The 17,844-nt window shown below is 47.1% G+C and overlaps 1 protein-coding gene across 10 annotated transcripts in view; it reads left to right on the top strand.

The window, feature by feature from the left end:
• The window catches only part of LOC105465829 (putative ankyrin repeat domain-containing protein 20A2), an 83,892-nt gene extending 76,532 nt beyond the window's left edge, over positions 1-7,360 (top strand). For 6 of the 10 annotated variants that reach the window (XR_011613677.1, XR_011613676.1, XR_011613675.1 and 3 more), the window contains 3 exons: positions 114-215; positions 679-732; positions 1,179-1,196. Coding sequence is in view for 1 of the 10 variants with exons in the window: in XM_071079785.1 (XP_070935886.1) it covers positions 679-732; positions 1,179-1,201 (77 nt within the window). In the remaining 9 variants the exon portion in view is untranslated. Of the gene's footprint in view, positions 1-113; positions 216-678; positions 733-1,178; positions 1,381-1,535; positions 1,656-3,213; positions 3,390-3,542 lie in introns of those variants that run through there. The other 4 variants (XR_011613673.1, XR_011613671.1, XR_011613672.1 and 1 more) reach the window with 4 other exon arrangements.
• The last annotated feature ends 10,484 nt before the right edge of the window (positions 7,361-17,844 follow it).

The raw sequence follows: 17,844 nt of genomic DNA, 5'->3' as shown, positions 1-17,844 counted from the left end.
GGAAAAGTTCCAACTTTTTCACCATGAAATAAAAACACCCACGTCAATGTGATTCCTGTCAAGTTACGCAACCTTGTCTCTCACCACTTACTGCACTCTGCCCTTTGCTCTAGCACCAAACTGGACAGAGCGGAACTCTGCAGGGCTCTTCCCCACCTCAGGCTCTTTGCCTGCACCTCTTCCCTCTCTCTGATGAGCTTTTCCTTGTCCTTCAGGTATCAAGCTATATTATCTCCTCCACCAGAAAGCCCATGATATTGACATAAAAGTGGGATAGAGGACCCTTCTGTGTGTTCCAGTAGTGCCCTGCTGTATACCTCTCGTGTATCCATGACTCCATATGGACATTGTCTTGTCTGTTTTTTTAGGGTATAGCTTATGACTGTTGGGAGGTGGACCATACCATCTTCATCTTGAAATTCTAGTGCTGGTTCTAGAATCTTAGCACGTGTCTGTTGAGTAGATGAATGAAGAATGGAAAAGCTCTGATATTTAAACACAATTAGATTTAATGCCATGTGTAAATTATTTAATAGTAATTTTGTATTGTAAATGTACATACATATTTCTCATTCTTATTAACTCTGATAAAGTTCTCAACTCTTTAGTTTTTAAAATCACAATGAGCTAACCAAAGTGTTTTAGGTAAAGAACATAATTCTTTGTTTTTCTTTCCAGCTGTTGCTGTGTTGGACACTTTCACCCGTCTACTTTCTTCTACAGAATCCACTGGTAAGCCACATCTAATCAAGAGAATATTTAACCATAAAATCATAAGGACAAATTTTGTGATATGAAAGATTATAAAACTTTATTACTGGGCTATTTTCACAACATTTTAATTGTTTCTCATAAAATATACAACATCACAATCTTTACCGAAGTAGGATATTTTTGTATCATATGTATGAAGATAACTTGTAGGGTATTTTAAGTGATGTTTTTCAGTCTCTTCAGTTTTAAGTGGATCTTGCAGATGAAAACCAGTATTATTGAATTTGACATACTCAGATTGCCCAAATGCCAGCTGTTTAAACAGCCAAACAACCAAGTCATCATTGATTCTTTAGTAGAGGTCATCGAAGACTTACTTGCATGTCACAGTCTTTATTACTTAGGAGACCTAAGGAGTACCTGCCAGGCTTGTCCATGCTAATGTTATGATTTTCTTTTTGTAGTTGAACCGTATTTTGCGTGGTGATGATCTGAGGCTCTGTAAATATCTGGTTACTCCTCAAAACACACTAGATTTGGCATTTCATGGATGACTTGTGTTTGAGCAATTATTACTGCAATGGTTGCCAGGTGATTATTTTCTGATTCTCTTCTTTGTTCTACATGGAGAAATAAAACCAATAAATAAGGGAGAAGGGAAAGCTCATGATTCTGGTGCTCCAATTCCCCAAGATTAGGCCAGTGGTAGATATTCTAAGCTGACTCTATGTCTTTTTGATTTGTGCCTGTTACTCTGTCAGCACTTTTTTACTTTCTGGCACAAGATGTTCTAAGATAATCTTGTGTTTTCTCTGCCCCAGCCCTGAAATGAGTGATTTTCCTTAGAGGTAGAGGTGGAGCCACTGAGGAAGCACAGGCGAGCCCTCCCCAGCATGTGCTCACTGGTCCCCAACAGAAGAACAGCTGCTGCATCCACTGAGGTACCAAGAAACTAGCAAAGGGCCTTCTGGCTGTCTGGGGACAGTCCTCATGTGGTCCCTGGCTCAGCCTCAAGGGTTCTGGGTTAGTCTCCCTGCAGCCTCTGTGCTGTGTCTCTAGATCGGGCTCTACGGGAAGGGCCCCGGGAGACCCAGCAGCACAGGGTGTCTCGTCTGCCAAATGTCCCTCCCTTCCTCCCACTCTGACACTCAGGGATAGGGTAGATGGGGTTTCCAGGCTGTGCCAGGCCACCTCACTTTCTCCTCTGAGATGAACCCTGAGGGCCTTGGGGGATGAGTGTGAAGCTGGCTACCTGGAGCCTGAGGCTGACTGTCTCTCCCTGTGTCTTGGAGGAGAGGCCTTGTCCCAAGAAAACCCCCAGGGCTTGACCCCTGGGCATGCATGCAGGGAGGGAGGGTCTGTGGGCTAAGGGGGGGCATGGTAATGAGACTTTAAGCAGCACTGTTCAGGGGCCGGGTGGGTAGACCGTGGTCAGAAATGACCTGGTCATTAGGACCTAGTCAGTTGGTACCTGATCACCAGGGGCCTGGTTAGTGGTGTTCTCCTCCATAAAGTTCTCATCAGTGGGGACCTGGCAACCTAGTCATTGGAAGCCTGGTCAGTGGGGACCTGGTCAGTGGGGGTCTTATTAGTGGGTCCTGATTGGTTGGAACATAAACAATGAAAAACTGGTTGGTGGGGCCTCTACAGTATACCAGGGGCCTGGTCCGTGTGGGGCCTTGGTGGCTTGGTGCTTGGTCAATGAGGGCCTGGTCAGAGGGGACTTGGTCAGCTGGGGAATGATCCATGGAGATTTGTTCAGTGAGGGATGGGGGGGTGGCAACCTGGGAAATTGTGGTCTTGTCAGTGGGAACCTGGGCAGTGGGGACCAGGTCAGTGGGAAATTGGTCAGTGGAGTCTGGCCCATGAGGCCGATTAAGTGTGAGCCTGGTTAGGAAGACATGGTCAGTTGGGATTTGGTCAGTGGGACCTGGTCAATGGAGGAGTGGTCATTAGGGGCCTCGTCAGTAGGGATCTGGTCAGGGGCGGCTGGTCAGTAGGAACCTGGCCATCTGGCCACTGTGTGACCTCAGGAGAGGGTTTGTCTGTGGAGTCTCCTTGCTTCCATCTGCAGGGAAGGTGAGTCAGGGCACCCTGGCAGGTGGCTGGTAAAAGAAGATGAGAAGATGTGTTGTATCCAGCACTGTTTGGCAGACCTACAAATTTACACGGGACCTGTATTCCACCTAGAGAGGATGCCAGCCCTTTCTGCTCTACACGGTGCCCCTCCTTTGTCTGCATTCCCAGGACTCCCATGGATGGGGAAGGCAGAGATTAGAGAGCACCTGTAGAGGCTCTAATGCTGGCCATGGGCCCTGGTTGTGACAGTGGTGAGACCTGGGTGCTCCCCTGAGTGTAGAAGCTAAGCCTGGCCAGAGAAGCAAGACAAACACACACATACGCACACACACAGGCACACACACATGCACAAACACACTGCATGCACACGTGTCAGTTCAGGGGGTAGAGGACACTGACCCTGGGCCCTCTTGACCCAAGCAGGCTCCAGTTGTGCTGGGTTGTGTCACCCCACGATGTCACTGTTGCTGAGCCCCCATCGCCTCTGTGTTGTGGAGCAGTTAGAGGCACAGAGCAGAGTCCGTGAGTGGCTCTGCGTGAAGGACTGTTTTCTACATGAGAAGCACATCTCAGCACAGCTGACTCATCAGACTCAGGTGAGTGGGACCTGCTCTCTTCTCTTCCTCCTGGCTTGGGGACAGTTGCTATCAGGTGGGTGGTTTTGGCCTCTGGGCAGCTACTGAGGATAAACCCTAAACACTCACCGGGTGCCTGTTCTGCGCTGACAGTCATCTCATTCATCCTCACAGCAATTCCATTCTGAATCTCCTCTGGACACCCCCAGGACCACCAGGACAACCCCATCAGGGCCCTGTCACCAGGCCCAGTCTGGCTCCATGATAACCAAGACGCAGGTCCAGAGACAAGCGCCCTGCATGGTGCCTGCATGTGACTCCCCTTGGTGGGTAGTGACCAGCTCACCATGGAAGAAGCCAGGGCAGCATGCGGCCAGCTGCCCTGCAGCCCCAGATGACTCCTGGGCCTTAAGAAGTCGTTCTTAAAGGGAAAGCTGGTCACTTTGAGGTCCCTGGAAGGAAGGGTGAATGTGTCATTCCAACAGCCCTGGCAGCCAGCAGCATGCCATACATCTTCTCACCCGATCTTTGTGACAGAGGCCACCTTCTGGGGCACAAGTCCCATACCTAAAGGGTCCTATCTCAGTCGGGCCTCATCCTGAGCCCTGGGATGGGAGAGGCACCATGCACCCCCCTGCAGCAGCCAGGATTACCACCCAGAGGACTCATCCTTCTGTGGCCCTGGCCAGACTTAGAATTTGGCCCAAGACAGGACAAGCTCAGTCAGAGCAGCTTGTCAGGACCCAGGGCCTATGTATGCCAGACATGGCCACGCTGGCTCAAAGAGCAACCAGCCACCTCTGCAAGGGTGTGCCAGGAGCAGGTGGACCAGCCACCAACCTCATCCACTCAAGAAAACAGAGATGGCCAGCTTCTCACACCCTGAGTGACCACCACCTGACAGCTGATGAAGTGGAGGCCTGAGGAAAAGCAGATGGCACTGGGGCCCTGCTTCCAGGGCAGAATAACTGATTGACCCTGACTGGCAGTGAGTTGGGGACTGGTCCACCTGCTCCTGGCACACCCTTGCCGAGGTGGCTGGTTGCTCTTTGAGCCAGCTTGGCCTTGCCTGGCATGCACAGGCCTCAGTGCAACAACTGCGCTGCAAATGGAGCCACATAGAGGATATGAGCAGCAGGCTCAGGAGCAAGCTGTGCGCTGCCTTTGGGGCTCCAGCCCATGCATCAGGGCTCCTACAGCACTGTGGGCTTCTTGGGTGCCATGAGGCAGACCACAGGCCATCCTGAGGAGGACTCTGGTAAGAGCTTCCTTGTGTATGTGGATGATGTCCAGGATGTTGGCCTGGTGTCCCTGAGGCAGCACTAACAGGTCCATGACTGGGTCCAGGTCCTGCCTGGGCTGATTGGTGAAGATCTCCCTGGCAGCACTGAAGTGGCATCTATGTTCAAGTGCAGAAAGGGCCCAGTCTGGTGGATGAACCACACGGCCAGCTTCTGGGTGTGGGCAGGATGCCACATCCTTTGTCACTTCCCGATGTGCCCCACCAGCACTGAAGAGACAGCCTGGAGACAGGGCAAGAGGAAGGCTGAGAACGATGAGATGGTGAGTCCCAGATTCTTCCTGTCCCTGAGCCCACCCTGAGTGACCCTCAACCTTTAGGAATGGGAGAGCAAGATTGACAGCTTCAAGTACTTCACCAAGAAGATGGACAACAGGGCACTCAGCTCAACTTCACAGCCAATGAGTTGACATGCAAGCAGATGATGGTAACAGGCTTTAAGAAAGAGCATCAGATGGCAGCCAGTACTTCAGCCTCAGCCAGGCATTGGAGTCGGACCAGGCCATCCACTTCACCATAGAGGCCTTCCACACTATCAGTGAGCTCTTTGCCAGTCAGCCCAGGCAGGACCTGGACCCAGTCATGGACCTGTTAGTGCTGTCTCAGGGACACCAGACCAACATCCTGGACATCATCCACATGCACAAGGACGCTCTTACCAAAGTCACGGAGAGCCGGCAATATGTGGCAGAAGTGAAGACAGAGGTGCAGAGACTGATGACGTCAGAATCACAGGAACAGGATTTCTTTGGCTACTTTGGCTGAAATTCACCACTTTCATCCAATTCGAGTGAGAAACATGGACTCACAGATGCTGCATTTCTTGCAGCAAAAGATACTGTTTTTTCAAAGTCACCCAGGAATTGATAGTGTTGAATGACTAGATACTCGATCGTGGACTGTTTCGAGTTCAAGGATTCATTCTACAGAGAATAATAACACTAGAGCAAAGAGCTAGTGTCCGATATCGGTGGTAGCACAAAGATGGTTTTGTGATCAACTGAAATCCAGCTGAATACAGAATTGTGTAGGAAACAGTTAATATGATGATACAATAGAAACAGTAGCAAACATGAATTAAATCATGCTATGAATGCATAAACTACCATGGTAACTTTTGGAAGAATGATAATACCACTTTACTGCTTTTTGAAGTATGAATATTTTAGTGTATGTGCTATAGGCCTCAAATCCTATAAAGAATCTCCAAGAAGTTGGCTGGATAAAGCCTGCTGTGGATGTCTTTATACTCAAAGATTGATGATGTAATTTGCATGTTTGTCCCCACCAAATCTCCTGTTGAATTATATTTCCTATTGTGGAAGGTGGATCCTGGTATAAGGTGATTGAATTATGAAGGCAAATTTCTCATGAATGGTTCAGCACAATCCCCTTGTAGCATCCTCACAATCATGAGTAACTTCTCATGAGATCTAGTCACTGAAAACTCTACATCACCTCCCTACTCTCCGTGTTTTCCTCTTGCCATGTGAGACAACTTACTCACTCTTTCTTTGTCTTCCACTTCCACGATGATTGATAGATGTCTGAGGCCTCCCAGAAGCAGAAGCCACTGTGCTTCCTGTCCACTCTGCAGAACCATGAGTCAATTCAACCTCTTTTTCAAAACAAATCATACAGAAAATGGCAAATGAGGATTGGAGTATTGCTATAAAGATACCCAAGAACGTGGAAGCAGCTTTGGGACCATGTCATGGGCAGAGGTTGGAAGAGTTTGGAGGGCTCAAAAGAAGACAGATAGATGAGAAAACTTTTGGAACATCATAAAGACTGGTTAAATGGTTGTGACAAAAATCCTGACAGAAACATGGACAGTGAAGGCCAGGCTGAGGAGGTCTCAGATATAAGAAGATTTCTGGAAAATGTCTTCCTTTTGGATATGGAAAGCTTATACAATGCCTGTACCATCATTGTGCCTTAGAAGCAGTGAATTCCCTTTCTATTTTCGAGGCTCATAGGCAAAAGTGACTGTTGCCTTGACTCAGATGAGACTTTGGACTTTGTAACTTTGAGTTAATGCTGAAATGAATTAATGCTGAAATGAATTAATCCTGAAATGAGTTAATACTCATGCTGGAAAGGCATGATTGTATTTTGCAATGTGCGAAGGACATGAGATTCGTGGGATCAGGGACTATTCTGTCCCTGTGTCCCTACCAAAACTCATGCGGAATTCTATTTCCTAATGTTAGAGATGGAGCCTAGGTGGCAAAAGATTTAGTCATTAAAGTGTAGGGGTGGGTCATTCACGAATGATGAAGCAACATCCCGTTGATGCTGTCCTGAGAGTGAGTGAGTGCTCATGTGATCTGGTTGTTTAACAGGCTGTGGAACCTCTGTCCTCATTCTGTGTTCCTCCTACTCCTGCCTTAGGAGACATCTCGTCGTCCCTTGGCCTTATGATATAATTAGGAGGCTTCCTGATTCCTTCCAGAAACAGAAGACACTAAGCTTCCTTCACAGCCTGCAGAATCATAAGTCAATTAATCCTCTTTTTTTTTACAATAATACAGAAAAGTAAAACTGCCGAGAGGAGCTGTGAGATGTCTTCAAGGCCTTTTTCCCTTTGTCTTGGCTATTAGCACAGGGCTTTTTTGTATGCAAATTTCTGAAGTCTTCTTCAATTTTTCCCCTTAAATTGGGTTTTGCATTATTACTACACAGTCAGCCTGCTATACAGATGCCTGAAAAAGTAGAAGCAGGCTCAGTAGTGGCCAGCAAACAAAGATTGGAAGGGTTTGGAGGGATTGGAGCATGACGGAAAGATGAGGGACTGGGAGGGAGTGATTTAATTATGGATGGGCGGGGGGTGTGGAAGGAAATAAGGGGGGAGGGTGGGAAGGAATAAGCTGGCTGTAGGGTGGTTTTGAGGGTGGTGGGTAGTAGGCAGGGGTAGTAGCCTGCTGCAGAGGCAGAGCCTCATGGAAAACCCCTACTAGGGCAGTGCACCTGTGGCTTTGCAGGTTTGAGCCCCCATTGGAACTGTCAAGGACTCAACTAGTGTTCAGTGCCTGTAGCTTGTCCACACTGAGGGTGCAAGCTGTTGGTGGGACTATGATTCTGGGGGTTGGAGGGTGGTAGCCACCTGCGTGGGGGCTCCAAGTCCATATTTTCCTTCAGCACTGCCCTAGTAGAAGTTTACCAAGAACCCTGCCTCTGCAGCAGGCTTCTGCCTGGAAACAGCAGGGGGTGGGGGTGGCAGGCATATCCTTCACCAATGGTTAAGCACCATCTTCTTGATGCTGTCCTTGTGATAGTGTGTTCCCATGAGATCTGGTTATATAACAGGGTGTGGCACCTCTTTCCTCTCTCAGTCTTGCTTCTACTCCTGCCATATGTAGCATGTCCTTGCCCCTAGGCCTTCTGGTATGATGGGGAGGTTTCCTGAGTCCTCCCAGAAGCAGAAGCCACTATGCTTCCTTTACGGCCTGCTGAACCATGAGCCAGTTAAACCTCTTTTCTTTATGATCATATGGAAAATTAGTGCTGTAAAGTGGAGCCATGAAATGCTTTCAAGGCCCTTTCCTCTTTGTCTTGGCAACCAGCACTCAGCTTCTTTTCATGCAAATATTTGAAACCTTTGTGAATTTTCCCCCGAAAATGGACTTTTCTTCTTTTATTACATTGCCAGGCTGTGACAAAGAGAGCTGACAATGTAGAAGCAGGTTCAGAAGTAGGTAAAAGACAGAGGTCGGGAGAGTTGGGAAAGCTAAGAAGACAGCAAGATGAGGAAAAGTTTGGACCACTGTAGAGAATTGTTAAATACTTGTGATCAGAAAGCTGACCAAAGGATAAACACTGAAGTCCAGACTTAAAAGGTTTCAGATGAAAATGAGGAATTTCCTGTTAACAGGAGTCAAGGTTCCATTTGATTGGCCTTAGCAAAGAACATGGCTGTGCAGTGACCCTGCCCTGGAGATCTGTGAACTATGAACTTGGGGGTGGTGATTCAGGATGTAGCTGGTGGAATGAACATCTAGGCAGCATAGCATAAGAGGTGCCCTGTCTGCATTGAACAACCTGTGTTCTTATGTGTTACCTAAGAAATGACTTCAAGACAGAACTTCTATTTAAATGAGAAGTGGAGACCTAAAGTTTGGAAAATTTTCAGCCTGGCCAAGTGTTCAAAAAGAAAAGCTGATTTTGAGTGGGAAAATTCAAGAAGCCTCAGGGTATGTGCATAGAAACGAGCCCAGTGCAAATAGACAAGACAATGGGAAAAAGGCCTTGAAGGCATCTCAGAGACCTCTGCAGCAGCCCTTGCTGTCACAGGCCCTGGGGCCTAGGAGAGAAGAATGGTTTCCTGGAAAAGCTCCATGGCCTTGCTGCTGTGCGCACCCTCAGGACACTGCTGGCTGCATCCCTGCAGCCCCAGCTCCAGCCATGGCTGAAAGATGCACAGGTACAGCTTGGGTCACTGCTTCAGAGGTGGCTTCAAGCCTTGATGGTTTCCATATAATGTGAAGCCAGCAGGTGCTTACAGCAAGAACAGAGGCTTGGGAGCCCCCATCTAGACTCCAGAATATGTACAGAAAATCCTGGATGTCCAGGAAGAAGCTTTTCCATGAGGCAGAGCCTCATGGGAAACCTCTACTAGGGGAGCCAAGAAGGGACATAGAAGGTTGAAGTCCCCACACAGGGAGGCATCATTCTCCCAACCCCGGATTCATAGAACCACAAACAGCTTGCACCCTCAGTGTGGAAAAGCTACAGGCACTCAACACCAGCCCTGTCCATGAGAGCAGCCACAGAGGCTGAACACTGCAAAGCCACAGGTGCAGATCTGCCCAAGGTCTTGGGAGCACAGCCCTCACACCCCTGTGCAATGGATGTGGGACAGGGATTCTAACTGGATGATTTGGGAGCTGTAGGATTGAGTGACTGGCCTGCTGGATTTTGGACATTTATTTATCCTATGAGTCCCATCTGTGTTTTGTGCTTCTTTCTAGCAATTTTGTTTTCTATCGGCTGGAAATGCTTACCCATTGCCTGTATAATCATTGTACCTTGGAAGTAGTTAACTTGCTTTATAATTCAGTGGCTCATGGGCAGAAGGGACTGAAGACTTGTCTCAGATAAGACTTTGGGCTTTGGACATTTGAGTAAATGCTGGAATGAGTTAAGATTTGCGGGACTATATGGAAGGCATCATTGTATTTTGCAATGTGAGAAAACCACGAGATTTGGGGGACCAGGGACAGAATAATATGATTTATCTCTATGTCTCTCCCAAAACTCATGTGGAATTGTAATGGAAAATGTTAAAGGTGGGGACTGGTGGAAGGTGATATAATCATGGTGGAGAGTGGAGTTTGGATGGGGAAGGGTGGGGAGAACTGGGGTGTATTGGGGTGTGGAGAATTGAGGGGAAGGTGGTGGGGTTACGGGTAAAAGGCAGGGGTGGGGTGGATCCTTCACAAATGGTTAAACACCATGTCCTTGATGCTGTCCTTCTGACAGTGAGTTCTCTTCACGATTTTGGAGCTGTGAGATTGAATGAACACTGGCCTGCTGGGTTTTGGGTGTCCATTGTGCGTGTGGTCCCATTTGTGTTATTTTTCTTGGAAATTTCTTCCCTTTGCATTGAGGAAACTTACCCAATACCTGTACCGTCATTGTACCTTGAAAGAAATGAATGCACTTTTAACTTCAGTGACTCATAGGCAGAAGAGATTGTAGCCTTGTCTCAGATGAGACTTTGAACTTTTTACATTTGAGTTAATGTGGGAAAGAGTTAAGCTTTTGGAAACTTTTGAAAAGGCATGACTGTGTTTTACTCTGTGAGGAGGACCTGAGATTTGGGGGGCTCAAAGTTCAGCATGATATATTTTGGCTGTGTGCCCCTAGAAATACTCATGTGGAACTGTAATCCCAAATGTTGGAAGTGGGGCCTGGTGGGAGATTATATAATCATGGATGGGAGGGCTGGGGTGGAAGGAAAAAGGGGTGGGTAAGGTAGGGAAAAGTAGGCTGGCTGTAGGGTGGTGCGAGGGTGGTGGGTGGTAGGAAGGGGAAGTAGCCTGCTGCGGAGGAAGGTGGGTGGTAGGAAGGGGAAGTAGCCTGATGGGAAGGCTCTACCAGGGCAGTGCACCTGTGGTTTTTCAGCTTTAGCCCCCATGGCTGCTCTCCTGGGCTGGGCTGGTGTTGAGTGCCTGTAGCTTCTCCATACTGAGGGTGGGAATTGTTGGTAGGTCTATGGATCTGGGGTCTAGAGGATGGTGGCCTCCTGCATGGCAACTCAAAGCCCTTATTTTCCTTCTGCACTGCCATATTACAGGATTTCCAGGAGGCTCTGCCTCTGCAGCCAGTTTCTGTCTGGAAGCAGTAGGGGATGGAGGTGTGTTGCGGGGCAGATCCTTCACCATCTTATGGTGCTAAACAGCACCATCTTCTTGATGCAAATGTCCTGATAGTGCGTTCTCATGAGATCTGGTTTTATAACAGGGTCTGGCACCTGTATCCTCTCTCAGGCATGTTCCTACTCCTGCCGTATGAAACATTTAATGGCTGCTTTCCTTCTGGTATGATTGGGAGGCTTCCTGAGTCCTCCCAGAAGCAGAAGCCACTATGCTTTCTTTACAGCCTGCAGAACCATGAGCCAACTGAACCCCTTTTCATTACGATCACACAGAAAATAAGTACTGCCAAGTGAATCTATGAAATATCTTCAATGACTTTTCCCCCATCGTCTTGGCGATTAGCACTGGAATTCTTTTTAACGCAAACATCTGCAGCCTTCTTGAAGTTTCCCCTGAAATGGAACTTCTTTTCTTCTGCATTGCCACGCTGCAACAAAGAAAGCTGAACAGGTTAAGAAGTGGGTAACAGCCAGAGGTTGGAGAGTTTGGAGAGCTTGAAAGAATACAGGAAGATGAGGGAAAATTGGGACCATTGTAGATACCTGTTTATCTACATAATAGCACACTTATTGGTGGGTCTATGACTCTGGTGTCTGGAGGATGGTGGTGTCCTGCGTGGGGGCTCCAAGCCCATGTTTTCCTTCTGTATTGCACTAGTAGAGGTTTTCCAAGAGGCTCTGCCTCTGCCTCAGGCTTCTGCTTGCAAACAGCGGGGGGTGGATATGGGGTGGTGGGTGGATCCTTCACTAGTAGTTAAGCACCATCTTCTTGATGCTGATCTCCTGATAGTGGGTTCTCATGAGATCTAGTGGTATAACAGGATATAACACTTCTTTCCTCTCTCTATCTTGCTTCTACTCCTGCCATATGAAATATTTCTTTGCTCCTTGGTCTTCTGATATGATTGGGAGGCTTCCTGAGTCGTCCCAGAAGCAGAAACAGTTATGCTTTCTTTAGAGCCTGAAGAACTGTGAGTCAATTAAACCTCTTTTCCTTATGTACATACAGAACATTAATGCTGCGAAGTGAAGCTATGAAATGGCTTCTAGACCTTTCCCCCAATCTCTTGGTTATTTGCACTGGGCCTTTTTTAATGCAAATATTGGAGACCTTCTAGATGTTTCTCCCTGATAATGGACTTTTCTTCTTTTACCACATTGCCAACCTGCGACAAAGATGGCTGACAATGTAGAAGTGGTTCCGAATTGGGTATTAGCCAGAGCTTAGAGAGTCTGGAGAGCTTGGCAGAAGACAGGAAGATGAGAGAAAGTTTGGACCACTGCAGAGACTTGTTCAATAGTTGTGATTAAAAGACTGAGAGAAGGATGCACAGTGAAGGCCAGGCTTAGAAGATCTCAGATGAAAAAGAGGAACTTACCGGGAACAGGAGCCAAGGTTTTTTTGTTTTGCCTTAGCAAAGTAATTGTCCACAAAGTGACCCTGCCTGGGAGATCTGTGAAACTTTGAACTTGAGGGTGATGTATCTGGTGGAATGATCTTCTAAGCAGCAAAGCTCAAGAGTTGTCCTGCCTACATTGAACAGCCCATGCTCTTATGTGTGATCAAAGAAATGACCATAAGTTGGAAATTATATTTAAATGAGAAGCAGAGCTTAAACTTTTGGAAAATTTGCCAACTGGACAAGTGGTCCAAAAGAAAAGCTGATTTTCAGGGGGAAAATCAAGAGGGCTTCACATATTTGCATAAAAAGGGACCCAGTGCTAATAATTCAAGACAATGGGAAAAAGGCCTTGAAGGCATTTCAAAGCTCTTTGAAGCAGCCCTTCCTGTCATTGGCCCTGGGGCTTAGGTGAAAAGCATGTTTTCCTGGGCCAGCCCCATGGCCCCACTGCTGTGTGCAGCCTCAGGACACTGCTGCCTGCATCCCTGCAGCTCCAGCTCCAGCCATGGCTGAAAGATGCACAGGTACAGCTTGGGTCACTGCTTCAGGGGTGCAAGCTCCAAGCCTTGGCGGCTTCCACATAGTGTTAAGCCAGCAGGTGCACAGAGCACAAGACTAGAGGCTTCAGAGCCTTCATCTACACTACAGAGGATATATCAGAAAGCCTGGGTGTCCAGCGAGAAGCTTTTCCAAGAGGCAGAGCCTCATGGTAAACCTCTACTTGGGCAGAACAGAAAGAGAGTATAGATAGGGTTGGAGTCAACACAGAGGGAGGCACCATTTTCTAGACCCCAGTTGCATACACCCACCAACTGCTTGCACCCTTAGTGTTGAAAAGCTACAGGCATTCAACACCAGCCCAGCCCATGAGGGAAGCTATAGGGAAAAGATTCTGCGGTGGCACCGCTGCAGAGCTGCCCAAGACCTTGGGATCCCAGCCATCACACCACCATGTGCTCTGGATGTGGACATAGATTCTGAAAAGATGATTTGGAACTGTAGTATGGAATGACTGGCCTGCTGGGTTTTTGACTTGCATGGGGTCTGTAAGTTCCATCTGTGTTTTGTCCTTCTTTCTGGCAAATTTCTTCTTTCTCGCTTGGAATGCTTACCCAATCCCTGTACAATCATTGTACCTTGGAAGTAATTAACTTGCTTTGTATTTCAGAGGCTCAGGGGCAGAAGGGACTGCAGCCTTGTCTCAGAAAAGACTTTGGGCTTTGGACATTTGAGTAAATGCTGGAATGAGTTAAGACATTGGGGAACTGTAGAGAAGTCATCGTTGTATTTTGCAGTATGAGAAGAACATGAGACTGGGGGGCAAGGGGAGAATAATATGATTTGGCTCTGTGTCCCTACCAAAACTCATGTGGAATTGTAACGGGGAATGTTAAATGTGGGGCTCAGTAGAAGGTGATTTAATCATGATGGACACTGTGGGTGGCAGATCCTTCACAAATGGTTAAATTCTATCTCCTTAATGCAGTCTGTGTGATATTTATGATAAATGAATGCAGTCCTGCTGGGCTTTGGACTCGCATTGGGCCCGTGTCCCAGTTGTGTTATTTTTCTGGGAAAATCTTCCCTTTGGATTGAGAAAGCTTACTCAGTGCCTGCACTATCATTGTAACCTGAAAGAAGGGACTTCTCTTTCACATTCAGGGACTTCTAGGCAGGAAGGATTGCAGCCTTGTCTTGGATGAGACTTGAACTTATTACATTTAAGTTACTGCTGGATTGATTTAAGACTTTGAGAAACTTTTGAAAATGCATGTTTGTATTTTTCTCTGTGAGAAGGTCATGAGATTTGGGAGTGCAGGGTCAGAATTACATGGTTTGGCTGTGTTTCCATAAAAAATTCATGGGGAAGTGTATTCCTGAATGTTGGAGGTGCGGCCTGGTGGGAGGTGATTTAATCATAAACAGGTTAGTAGCGGTGGAAGGAAAAACCAGTGGGTAGGGTGGGGAGGAGTAGGCTGGCAGTAGGGTGGTGAGAGGGTGGTGGGTAGCAGAAAGAGGGAGGAGCCTGCTGCAGAGGCAGAGTCACATGGGAAACCTCTACTAGGGCAGTGCACCTGCGGTTTTGCAGGCTTTAGCCCCATGGCTGCTTTCATGGGCTTTGCTGCTGTTGAGTGTCTGTAGCTCTTCCATACTGAGAGTGCAAGCTTTTGGTGGGTCTATGAATCTGTGGTCTAGAGGACAGTAACCTGTGTGGACCATCCAAGCACAAATATACATATATTTGTATTATATACATATATATTTATATTATATACATATATATATTTGTGTGTGTGTGTGTGTGTGTGTGTATATATATATATATATTTTTTTTTTCTTTTTCCACTGCCCTAGTAGAGGCTTTCCAAGAGGCTCTGCCTCTGCCTCAGGCTTTTGTTTGGAATCAGTGAGGGGTGGGGGTGGTAGGGGCAGATCTTTCACCAATGGTTAAGCCACATCTTCTTGATGCTGACCTTATGATAAGGAGTTCTCGGGAAATCTGGTTGTATAATAGGGTGTGGCACCTTTTTCGTCTCTCTGTCTTGTTCCCACTTCTGCCATATACAACATCCCATTGCAGCTTGGTCTTCTGGTATGACTGGGAGGCTTCCTGTGTCCTCTCAGAAGTGGGAGCCTCTATGATTTATTTAAAGCTTGCAGAATCATGAGCCAGTTCAACCTCTTTTCTTTCTGAGTATACAGAAAATTATTCCTGGGAAGTGGAGCTATGAAATGCCTTCAAGTCCTTTTCCCTGTTGTCTTGGCAATCAGCACTCAACGTCTTTTCAGGCAAATATCTGAAGCCTGCATTAATTTTTCTCCTGAAATGGATTTTTCTTGTTTTACCACATTGCCAGGCTGCAACAAACATAGCTGAAAATGTAGAAGCAGGTTGAGAAGTGTGTAACGGCCAGAGGTTGGAGAGTTTGGAGGTCTTCGAAGAAGACAGGAAGATGTGGAAAAGTTTGGACCAATATAGAGACTTGTTAAATTGTTATACTTAAAATGGTGACAGAAGGATGGACAGTGATGGGCAGGCTTAGAAGGTCTCACATGAAAATGAGGAGCTTGCTGGGACCAGGAGCCAAGGTTACTTTTGTTTTGCCTTAGCAAAGGACATCAGTGCACGATGTCTCTAACCTGGAGACCTGTGAAACTTTGAACTTGAGGGTGATCATTTAGAGTGTATCTGGTGGAATGAACTTTTAGGCAGCAAATCTCAAGAGGTGTCCTGTCTGTGTCGACCAGCCTGTGGTCTTATATGTGACCCAAGAAATGACGTAAAAGTGAAACTTATATTTAAATGAGAATAAGAGCTTAAAAGTTTGGAAAATTTGCAGGCTGGCCAAGTGGTCAAAAAGAAAAGCTGATTATCAGTGGGAAAGTTCAAGAAGGCTTCAGAAATTTGCATAAAATGGAATTCAGTGCTAAAAGCCAAAACAATGTTAAAAAGGCCTTGAAGGCATTTCAGAGACTTCTGCAGCAGCCATGAGGCCTGGGAGAAAAGAATGGTTTCTTTCTCCAGCTCCATGGCCCCGCAGCTGTGTCCATCCTCAGGACACTGCTGCCTGCATCCCTGCAGCTCCAGCTCCAGCTCCAGCCATGACTGAAAGATGCACAGGTACAGATTAGGTCACTGCTTCAGAGGGTACAAGCTGCAAGCCTTGGTGGCTTCCACATTGTGTTACGCCAGCAGGTGCACAGAGCACAAGACTGGAGGCTGGAGATCCTTCATCTAGACTCCAGAGTATGTATGGAAAAACCTGGGTGTCCGGGTTGAAACTTTTCCAAGAGGAAGAGCCTCATGGGAATCCTTTACTAGGGCAATACAGAAGGAATATACAGGGTTGTTACCCCCACACAGGGAGGCACCATTCTGCAAACACCAGATCCATAGACTCACTAACAGCTTGCACCTTCAGTGTGGAAAAGCTACAGGTACTCAACACCAGCCCAGCCCATGAGGGCAACTGTGGGGGTTAGACCCTGCAAAGCCACAGGTGCAGACCCGCCCAAGTACTTGGGAGCCCAGGCCTCACACCCTTGTGCTCTGGATGTGGGATCTGGATTCACAAAAGATGATTTGGAGCTGTTGGGTTCTATGACTGGTCTGCTGAGTTTTTGACTTGCATGCGGTCTGTAAGTCCTATCTGTGTTTTGTGCTTCTTTCTGGCAAATTTCTTCCTTTTGGCTGGGAATGCTTACCCAATACCTGTACAATCATTGTACCTTGGAAGTAGTTAGCTTGCTTTGTATTTCCGAGGCTCAGGGCCAGAAGAGACAGCAGCCTTGTCTCAGAATAGACTTTGGGCTTTGGACATTTTGGTAACTTCTGGAATGAGTTAAGATATTGGGCAACTGTAGAGAAGGCATCATTGTATTTTGCAGTGTGGGAAGTACATGAGATATGGGGCTTAGGGTCAGAATAATATGATTTGTCTCTGCATCCCTGCCAAACTCATATGCAATTGTAATGGTGAATGTTAAAGTTGGAGCCTAATGGGAGGTGATGGAATCATGGAGAAGAGTGTGGGTTGGAGGCAGGGGTGTGGGGGGAATGAGGTAATTTATTTTGTGGGTGGGGGTGAAAGATGAGGGTGGGGGTTGGATCCTTCACAAATGGTTAAACATTATCTCCTTAATGCTATGCACATGATACTGAGTTCTGTTGATGACTTTGGAGCTGTGAGATACAGTGAATACTGTCCTGCTGGGTTTTGGATGTACATTGGGCCTATGGGCCCATTTGTGTTATTTTTCTGGGAAATTCCTTCCCTTTGGAATGAGAAAGCTTACCCAGTTCCCGTACCATCATTGTACCATGAAAGAAAAGAACTCCATTTTAAATTCAGGGACTCATCCGCAGAAGGGCCTGTAGCCTCATCTCAGGTGAGACTTTGAGTTTTTTACATTTAGAATGACTTGAGACTTTTGGAAACTTTTGAAAAGTCATGATTGCATTTTGCTCTGTGATAAGGACTTGAGGTTCTGGGATATCAGTGTCAGAATGATATAGTTTGGCTGTGTGTCCCTATGAATCTCATGTGGAATTGTAATCCCTAATGTTGTAGCAGGTGTCTTCATTATGGGTAGGAGGTTGGTGGTGGTGGAAAGTAAAAGGGATGGGTAGAATTGGGAGGAGTCGGTTGGCAGTATGGTAGAGGGAAGATGGGGACTGGTAGGAAGGGGGAGTAGACTGCTGCAGAGGCAAAGCCTCATGGAAAACCTCTAGTAGGGCAGTGCACCTGTGGCTTTCCAGGGTTTAGCCCCGGCAGCTGCTATCATGGGCTGGGCTGATGTTGAGTGCCTATAGCTTTTCCACACTGAGGATGTGAGCTGTTGGTGCATCTGTGATTCTAGGGTCTGGAGGTTGGTGGCCATCTGCATGGGGGC

The sequence above is a fragment of the Macaca nemestrina genome, chromosome 15, assembly GCF_043159975.1.
Source record: "Macaca nemestrina isolate mMacNem1 chromosome 15, mMacNem.hap1, whole genome shotgun sequence".
NCBI lineage: Eukaryota > Metazoa > Chordata > Mammalia > Primates > Cercopithecidae > Macaca > Macaca nemestrina.
Note: the sequence above shows the minus strand (reverse complement) of the source record. Positions and strands in the feature narration are given on the sequence as shown.